Source organism: Cyprinus carpio, chromosome A7 (assembly GCF_018340385.1).
Source record: "Cyprinus carpio isolate SPL01 chromosome A7, ASM1834038v1, whole genome shotgun sequence".
NCBI classification, from domain to species: Eukaryota; Metazoa; Chordata; class Actinopteri; order Cypriniformes; family Cyprinidae; genus Cyprinus; species Cyprinus carpio.
The window spans coordinates 46,295,767-46,305,872 of NC_056578.1; the positions used below are offsets into that span (position 1 = coordinate 46,295,767).

The 10,106-nt window shown below is 37.0% G+C and overlaps 1 protein-coding gene across 1 annotated transcript; it reads right to left on the minus strand.

The window, feature by feature from the left end:
- Positions 1-587: 587 nt before the first annotated feature.
- Positions 588-9,587, minus strand: LOC109109676 (sterile alpha motif domain-containing protein 9-like). Its single transcript, XM_042761295.1, has 5 exons — positions 9,295-9,587; positions 6,501-6,625; positions 1,455-4,928; positions 955-992; positions 588-803 (listed from the first exon to the last, which is right to left on the minus strand). Exons 3-5 carry the CDS (start codon positions 4,891-4,893, stop codon positions 621-623), a joined length of 3,660 nt encoding a protein of 1,219 aa, XP_042617229.1. The 5' UTR covers positions 4,894-4,928; positions 6,501-6,625; positions 9,295-9,587; the 3' UTR covers positions 588-620.
- Between the last annotated feature and the right edge of the window lie 519 nt (positions 9,588-10,106).

A 10,106-nucleotide genomic window follows, 5' to 3' on the forward strand; every position in this document is an offset into this window, starting at 1 on the left:
AGAGACTTCTTTAAAAAACATTTACAAGTCTTACCGATCTCAAACTTTTGAACAGCAGTATATATATGTATATATATATATATATATATATATATATATATATATATATATATATATATATATATATATTATATATATATATATATATTTAAGTGACCTTGAATGTGGAATGGTTGTTGGTGCCAGACGGGCTGGTCTGAGTATTTCAAAAACTGATTTTCATGCACAAGCATTTCTAGGGTTTACAGAGAATGGTCCGAAAAAGAGAAAATATCTAGTGAGCAGCAGTTGAGTGGACGAAAATGCCTTGTTGGTGTCAGAGGTCAGAGGAGAATGGGCAGACTGGTTAGAGATGATAGAAAGGCAACATTAACTCAAATAACCACTTGTTACAACCAAGGTATGCAGAATACCATCTCTGAACTCACAACACATCGAACCCTGAAGCAGATGGGCTACAGCAGCAGAAGACCACATCGGGTGCTGCTCCTGTCAGCTAAGAACAGGAAATGGAGACTACAAATCGCACAGGCTCACCAAAACTGGACAATAGAAGATTTTGAAAAACGTTGCCTGGTCTGATCAGTCTCGATTTCTGCTGCGACATTCAGATGTTAGGGTCAGAATTTGGTGTAAAGAACATGAAAGCATGGATCCATCCTGCCTTGTCTCAATGGTTCAGGCGGGTGGTGGATATATATATCAAGAAATTTAAAGACACAACAGGTACGGCACCTGTACTTCTGGTTCTGTGCATCTTCTGAGATCACAGAGGGCTCAATCAGGTCCCATTCAGTTGAATCCTGAAACAGTATGTTAGGATTCAAGATCAACTACATTTCGGCAATTACAATTTTACAAGCATTTATTTTCTAAATCAATGAAATATAATAATAATACTAATAATATAAAATTGGTTCAATGAAGTTCCAGCTTAACTTGCTCTTCACTTACCCTGACACTGGAACAATTTTGACATTGTCTGTGTGAGGCTGGACAAGACAACAGAAAAAAAAGAAAGAAAGAAAGAAAAAAAAAGATTAAATGACTAAAAATGATAAAAACATAAATAAATAAATAAATAAATAAATAAATAAAAAAAATATATAAAACCTGCCACCTGTAACTCGATATATAAAATTCTACATTCAAATTGAAAATGTTCCTTTTTGGAGCCCCATTATGTCCCGGGAATAGTGATCACTGATAAAATGTAAAGTCAATGCAGATAAAGGATTCTAGTTTAGGTGTTAGTCAGTTTGTCATTCATGCTATTTCCAGTGTTCATAAAAGATAAATGGAAATTCAATAAAATGTATTACAATGTGTATTACAAATAATGAAGTAAAAAAAAATACAAATAAAGAAAAAAAAAACCTGAGATTTTATATTTCATTTATTTGTGTTAAGAATACTAATAATGATAATGATCAAATTATAGAATTATTACTCACGTCTGATGTTGTAGGCTACAGGGCCTCTAATGTTAAAGCCAAGGTAGAATGAAACAAGGCCTTGACGGCGCACACTGGCTGGTTGATGAGGGGTTACTTCAATCTGGTTAGCTCCTCTCAAAGCAAACACTTTGTGGTCTCTAACTTCCCCTTGGACACGTTGAAAACCCTGGATTTCAGCTTTCTCATCCCCTTTGGTTAGAACATCCATTTGATGTTGGTCTACTTTTGATTTGTGTACCAGTCTCTGCAAATTTTCACCTTTCCCAAGGAAAAAGAGAGGCACCAGATAGCGGGAGCGAAGGTGCTTTCTGTAGGTCCTCTCAAAGGCTTGATGCATGTATGTTACACACTCTGTAAGGCTTGGCCAGTTTGGCGTCCCTTGAATCTGTTGATCCCCATCGGGCCAAAACAACAAAAGGATCAACAGATAAAACTCTGGACTTCTTCTCCTTTTTTCTGCCAGCCAATATCTCCATAATCTGTGCTGAAGCTCTTGCTTTGACATGAGGGACTGAGATGTGGGTGACTTGTTGCACAAAATGATGTTGGCGAGGATGTAATTTTGGTTAAAATCAGCATTGATTAGACTGTGGCTGAGGATCTCTTCTAACTCTGTCTCATGGGTGTCTTGGTCTAAGAGATTCAGCAACCCTGGAAATGTATCAGCCTTTTTCACTTCAAGGATTCGCTGTTCACGTTGGGCAGCCTGTCCCTCTGAAATCACATACTTGCTATAGCAATCATCAACATCTCGACGAAAGTATGGTGGTTCCTCTTTTTCAATGCTCGGCTTTGAGTATGTCAGGTAATACTGAAAAACATGGAATTTTTCCTTGATTTCATCTTTCTGAGTTTTGAGAAAATCATTGTATTTTTTTAGTTTTTGGTCTTTGAATGAAGAGCCAAGAGAACTGACAGATGATTTCCCTCTCAGAAATTCTGCCCATTGTGAACTGTGCTGTGTGAGAGCATCAAAAAGAATCTTGATGACTTGGATATATCCAAATATGCCCCTGATATTAAAGGTGTAAGGAGTATTGCTGTCTCTAATGTCTGATTCCTGCTCATCTTCAGCTGTTTTTGTCTCCTCTTTGAATGCTTTTGTTGCAGAAACTGCATGCTCCAAAACTCTACGAGCATAATTCGGAGATGCTTTATCCTTGACTGTTCTTCTCAGTCTGTTTTTGTAAACTTGTCCTAGTGTGTCTCTAATAAAAGAATTCTTTGGATCTCTCTGAATGGCACTTTTTGCAAACTCTTCAGCCTTTGTGTAGTCTCCCAGTTTGATATAATAGAACCGTGCAAGAGCCTGAGGATAGAAGGCATCTTTATAATACAGATTTGAGGCGAATTTCAACACAGATATGCAGTTTGCTGAGTTTGTTTGGTGGTCTTCTTCCATGATGTCAAGAATGAGTTTTGAAAACTTGTCATGTTCTTGTCTTGTGATCAGCATGTCTTTGCAAATGTGTAAAAAGTCAATTTGCTTGTTTAATGCTTTCACAATAAAATACAGAAATTTGTGTGCTATTTCACCTCTTGGCATACCGCAGGTAAACAGCATTTGAATACAAGCATCAGCAATCATAGGATGGACAATACGGACACATCTGTCCTCACAGTGCTCTACTTTGTATATCACCAGAAGATCCAAGAATGGAGTCATTATCTGTTCGAATGACTCACTTGCATCAGAATATTGACTTGCAAAGAATTCCTGACACAATATCTCGTGCAAGTGGGAGCTTGGAATATATGAATTAAGCAGGGCTAAATATGAGAAGAGTTTTGTGTTTGCAGAAGCCTTGTTGACTTGGACATAATGTTTCAGGTCCTTACTGATGAGATTTTTAACAAAATCCTTTTTGAAGTTTCTGTGCATTATGTTATAGCCATGAAAGCTCTTAGAATCCTCTCCATGCTTGTCCTTGATCACTGGCTTGTGTTCCTCAAATGTGACTTTTTCATCAGGTAAAAGTTCCATTTTGAGTTTCACACTGGTGCTTTTGGGAACTGTTGTCTTGCTTGCTACATTCATGATGATGAGCATAGGAATGTTATGTCCAGCAATTCTCTTATCGAGCTCCTTATGTAAACGGTATGATATCCTGTTTCCTTCATCCCCTACATCCAGCAGGAGGAGCACAGTGTTTTGATTCTTCTCCCCACCCTCTTTGAATAGTTTGATAATGTCGTCTTTGATGTTCATGTCGGATGATTTGTATTTCATTCTAGCACATCTGAGCTGCTTCCTCAAGTCCCACAGCACCTGCATGGCTAGTGTTGATCCTCCACTACCTGGGTGGTGAAACAGATTAATGGTGGTCACATTCCATTGGCTCTTTTTCTGCACATTAATCTGCTGGATCAAGGAGTCATAGAGGTCTCTTTTGACAAACAAGGTACCTTCTTGTTCTGAGCAGTAAAAGTCCCTCCATTGTGGTCGGCCTCCTTTAAGAAACTCACTCTCCACCTCCTCAGCAGACAGCTGGTCCAATGGCACATTTTCATACATGTTTGCCCATAGTATGTCAAGACAGGATTTGGAGAAAACAGAATAATTTTTGATTTGGATTTCGGCACCATTTGGTGCTGAGATCATGCAAAATTGTGGGGAGTGTGTGAAGCTTTCAACACGTTTCACGACTGACCGATCATGTGGCACACTAAAATTTTCAAGCATTCTGATGAAGCCCCTGAATTGTTTATGTTCCTTGTGTAACTTAGTAACTTCATCGTGTTTTTCCCTTAATCGTCGTTCTTCATCTTCTGACAAGCTTGCTTCAAGACTCAGCGTATCTGTTCTTGTAAAGTCCATTATGCAGCAGTTTAAAATGATCACAACAGGAATGTTTGCTTTGATGTTCTGCCCATTGATTTCTTTGATCAGACTGTCCTGTAGAATTCTTTTAAATGGCTGGTATTCATTTATCATTTCCTTGATGTCCAACAAAAGCAGCACAGTATTCTGATCATGATCATCTCCCACCAGAAAAAGCTTGACCACTTGCTTTGAAAGCTCTGTAATGTCCAGGGTAGAGTTTGTCACTCGGGCACATCTGAGTTCCTTTCGGAAATTCCAAAGGACCTGCATTGCGAGGGTTGACCCTCCACTTCCTGGCTGGTAAAGCAAGTGCATATCAACGACACTCCATATTTTCCTTTTGTTTTTCTTGACTAGCTGAATCAAATCATTGAAGCCATTCCTAGTGACAAATGGAGTGTCTTCTTTCTCTGACCAATAGAAATTCAGCCACTGTGGTGGAGCTCCTTTAAGAAAATTAGCTTCATTTTGCTTGGCGTCATCTGGGTCAATGTTCTCGTCCTCAAACTTATTGGACCACACAATATCAAGAAGTGAAAGGGAGTCAATGACCTCACTTGAGATGTGAATTGTCCCACCCTTAAATGAAGGTATAGTGTGACCTTCCATCATTGGTAACGGGGATTTTTCAGGTCATTTGTTGTTGGCTGAGTGAATGTGTGGATTCCAAAAAGTTTCATAGAAAGACAGAAGAGTAGATAGAAAAAAAGTGAGGTAAACTGGAGGATGGTTTCAAACTGGATGTGACAGTATGTTAACTGTGTGTTCACACTGCCGCCGTCGAAACCATCAAAAATCGCTCTGTCCACCCTGCCAATAACGCTGTAGAAAGATTTGTGGACGTGCTGATGCTCTGACGTAGATCGAATGCTTATCTTGTATCTAAAGCGGTGCAAAGCAAACAAGCTTGTTGATCTTATGCAGACTGACCACAAGGAGGGTAACGTTATAAATTAACCTCATTAAATATTGTTGTGGACAAAGTATTATGATCCTTTACCTAATAATGTTTAAAGCACTAATACCACACTGTAAAAATACTCTGATACAAGTAAAAGTCCTGCATTGAAAATGTTACTTAAGTTATTATAATCAGGTATGAACATTACTTAATGTAAGTATAATCAGGAAATTTATTTAAAGGTTTAAAAGTGAACTGGGACTATAATAATATTATTTATGATATCATTAGATTATTATTTCTATAACGTCAAAGCAAATCAGCAACTCGCCAGGAACACCAACAATCTCAGACACATTGGTCCACGCATCATTTTTATTTATTTATGTCCCTATACTCAAACAGTGACACGTCGTAGATTAATGGGAAACACGCCACAGAAATAAACCTCCTCTTTTCCATTTTGCTTGGGAACTAATGTGGTCGGAACCAGCGTTTACAGATCTGCGTTCTCTGGAATCCTCTCAAGCGGTGGACTTCTATGTTCCGCTTGGTTGCCACCTAACCACGTCATAGCTCATTACCATAGAGTTAACCTGATTTCAACTCTCCTTGATGCTCTCAACGGCCAAGTTGCGCCACGCCGCTGCTCGCAGCTTCTCGACGCTGGCTAACATTGAAAATGAATGACTTCCGGCCACTTTGACACTCTCAACAGAGGCAGTGTGAACGCACGGTAAAGCACTGTCCTTGGCAAAGAATAAAAATGTAAATATATGTATAATGTAGCTATGTTAAAACATTTTGAATTGTTATATTGTAGGTAAACTAATAAATCATGTTAAATATATTCCCTCTCAATCTCATTTGCAGAAGAAGTTGTCACATGACGAATTTGCATTTGCTACACCAACTGAAAAAGAGTCTGGACTTAAACCAAACCAAACCAAAGCAATAAATAAATAAATAAATAAATAAATAAATAAGATGCTGATATCACGCTTGACTTGACAAACGTAAACACAAATTTTACAAGACAAACCGCTTAATCGTCTATTTTCAGTAAGATTTACTTATTAGAAAGTGTTTGTGTGTCTACCATTTTGCAATCATACCCAACAGATGTCTGTTTTAAAGCAGTGAGTGTGTAATTCACTTTTTGATTTATTTGAAAGCATATTTTGAGACTGTTGACACATATTTATAGTTAATTATGTTCAAGGTGTTTATTGCTAAGTTTAGCACAGCAAGTAATTCAAGTGATATTTATCTGGTTGCCATGAAAACCGACTGGCTTTCCAAAGTTATTTTTGCTCACCTGTCATGGAGAGTATTTCTTCTGATTTAAAGTGCCATTGCATTGTCCAGGAGTTTGTCTTTTTTCAGTTACACTTCAGAAAAGCTCCAATGTGTAAAGCTCCACCCATAGATACTAAAACACACCTAAAGAAAAAAGAAAAAAATAAAGAAAAAAAAAGATCAAGCCAAGACAAAGATAAATGCTGACGAATGTTCATTACATTTACATTACATTGCATGTTATATCTATAACTGTATATGTTCCCATAATTCTATAAGTTTATATACCCCTTAAAGAATTAATAAGAGACAGTTTACAAATGAATACAAATGGGCAACAATGTTCACTCAGAAATTGCTAGTACATTTACAAATAATTGCAAAGAAATGGCAAGTTACTCATTGAACTAAATGAGAAATGGACTGAAATATTATTTTCTTGTAAAATACACTCCAACAACTTTGTTTTATTAAAAAGGTTTGGAGAATGGACAGATTTTTACAATTGATTGTTAAAATCCACAATTATTTTAGTCATTGCCTGGTGAATGTCGCTGTTTTAAAGTGTAAATTTGCCTTCATGTAAAACTAAGTTGACCCTCCAGAGTGTGTGTGCTGATGAATCATCATGAACTAAGAAAATAAACTAAGTGAACGAAGTAAATCATTTGTATGTCTCATGTCGAGGTTAGGTGTGCACTCACAACAGTTCTAGACATGGAGACAGTATTCTTGCAGCTACAAAGTTTTTTTTTTGGCTGAGAAGGTCAGTAATTTATTTTTAAGTGTTCTGAGCAGTGCAATGCAAACTCTGAAAAATAAATTCAAGCCTGTCCCATCAGTTCTAACTTCACATTGCTTAAATGTTTGTGGTTTATTTATTCAGTGTTCAAAGGTGAACTCCATCAAACTGTCATGAGGAAAAAAAGGCCAGTGTGTGAAGTAAGCGAAGACACACCTAAGTTATAAAACTGCACAGAAATGTTGGGTGACTTTTGGAGTGTGCTTGTACCCAGGTAGAATATTCCACATTACTAGAGCCATAAATCAAGACAATCGCATGGGCAATTCATTGTGACAGTATTTGCGTAGAGACAGCTAGGCCTGTCTTTTTGTCCGCCAAAGCATAAAATAACTGCTCTGAGATTCTGAACTGTCTAGAGTGCTCGATATATACACGCAACATGCGTACAGGGCACAGGAGTGTATTAATTGGCTCCGCCAGTCAGCTCCTTGGGATGGAAAGCTGATAGTGTTATGAATGGTGCTTTAAGTGTTTACAAAGGGAAATTGCAATGAACCACTCCTTTTAAGAATCTTGTGACATTATGTTAAGGCACTATTCTTGGTAAAGCTGCCTTGGAATGATTTACATCAGTGGTTCTCAAACCTCTCCATGAAGAACCCCCAGCATGTCTCCTTAAATCTGACGCACCCACTTCAGGTCGTGCAGTCCCCACTAAAGAGCTGATGAGGTGAATCAGGTGTGTTAGATAGGGGAGATATCCAAAACGTGCAGGGCTGGAGGTTTACATTAATTCACCCTTTTTACATTAAGCAAATTTTACACAGATTTTGATTTGAATAGAAGAAAAAAAAAAAAAATACAAAAGGTGTACTATCTAGCCTGACCCAACCATAATAACCTCCCTTGCTATATGTGTAATAACAAAAAATTAGCTGCATATATTATGAGATAAGATGTTGTTAAAGATGTCACGTTTAGAGAAAGTGCAGGCTATACGGTCTATGTGCGAGGAGTAGTTTAATAAAGAAACAGAATAACACACAAGCAAACACAAGGGACAAAGCAAGCACAGGTACTCCAAACTCCAAACAGTGTAATGAGAGGGCATGGTTAGTTGTCAATGGAACACATGAGGGTAACCATAGGAACCAACAATGGGGCTACAAAAGCAGGGAAAACACAAAGAAGAACTAACGAAAGCACTTCAACAAAGATGTAAACACATAGAATATGACAATTGAGCACTGCCAATGATCCATTGCAAATGCATAATAAAGCAATGAAAAACACAAACTGCTGTATAGACTTATGGAAATATATTAATATTATTGGAGGCATTTATCGGATTCTTTATACGTGTAAAAGTATTTTGCTATCTCTCACAGCAAAGTGAATCTGGGATACATAAGGACATGTAACATATATGTTTTACATTTAAAATTATGATTTATGTATTTTTTTATTTTTTTATTTTTATTTACTGTATTGTACTGTATTAGGCATCATTAGCAATGTTGCAGAACCAGTTACACTACTGTGTAAAGCCCAAAAACACATCTTGAGAACAAGTCCAGACAAACATAAATGCTGAAAAAAATGCATTTATTACATCAGTCTATACTGTATCTATACTTGTTCTGTAGTACTGCTTTAGTCCCATCCTGCAAAATACGAATTCACAATTTACTACATTAATTAAGTATAGTAACATTTCTTCAAAAGTTTGGCTGTTGCTTTAATATACATCTATTTTGACATATTTTTTCCCTGTCCATATGGTATAAATTTGGTTTTCACATAGCATGCAATTTGTTAATTAGTTCCATGGTCAATTTTAGTATTTCGGTCGCTGTTCTGAAGCCAAAATATGTCTTTATGTAAAGCTAAGTTCATCGTCCAGAACACGTGTGCTGATGAATCATTTAGGACTGCAGATCATTAACTAAAGTAATTTTCATGTCCAGTTTCATGTTGAGGTTAGCTGTGCACTCACAACAGTTCAAAACAGCTACAAATCCTATAAAACAATTCAATTTAAAATACAAAACATTCATGAACAACTTACTTTTTATTGGTTGATATCGATCCTTCATTCTTAAGTATTCTCAAGAGCGGAAAAGACTCTCCTTGTGTATTATCAAATAAAGCTCAACTGAATTTGTTTCTTTATTTCTTTATTTTCGCACATAGGCTAGTTCTTTATATAGCCTACATATGAGTTCTTCAAGTGAGAAACTTTCGCTTTCCCAAAACTGTTTCATACAGTCAACTCCCAGTTATCACGTGTGCGCATGGGGGGGGTATCAAGGAGGAAATCTAACATTATATCTGCAGCCAATGAAGAAAGTAAATGAATTCAGGTACCTGGGTTTGTGGTTTGATAGTAAGTACACATGGAAAACACACATAAAACACTTAGAAACCAAATGGAAAAAAGTTATTAATCTACTGAGAGCTGTAACCGGATATGATCGGGGTGCAGAGAAACACTCACTAATTGACATACATAGATCATGTATGAAGTCATCAATAGATTATGGTTGTATAGTTTATGGTGCAGCAGCAAAAACATAATTGAAAAAAAAATAAAAAATAAAAATAAAACGCTTTACAGTATAAAGCATTACATGTATGCTTTGGAACTATTAAGTCAACACCCATTAATGCAATACTCATAGAAACAGGAGAGACTCCTCTCAAGTTAAGAGAAAAACTAGCGCTGGCTTACTGGATTCGATTGAGAGGAAGTGGGAAAGGAAATCCTACAAAGGAGACAATACAGGATTGTTGGGAGTATTCCAAGTTTCAGGGTCATGGGTGTGGATGGAATGGGGAAATATGGAATGGAAGATTTGGATTTCACCACACCATGGTGCT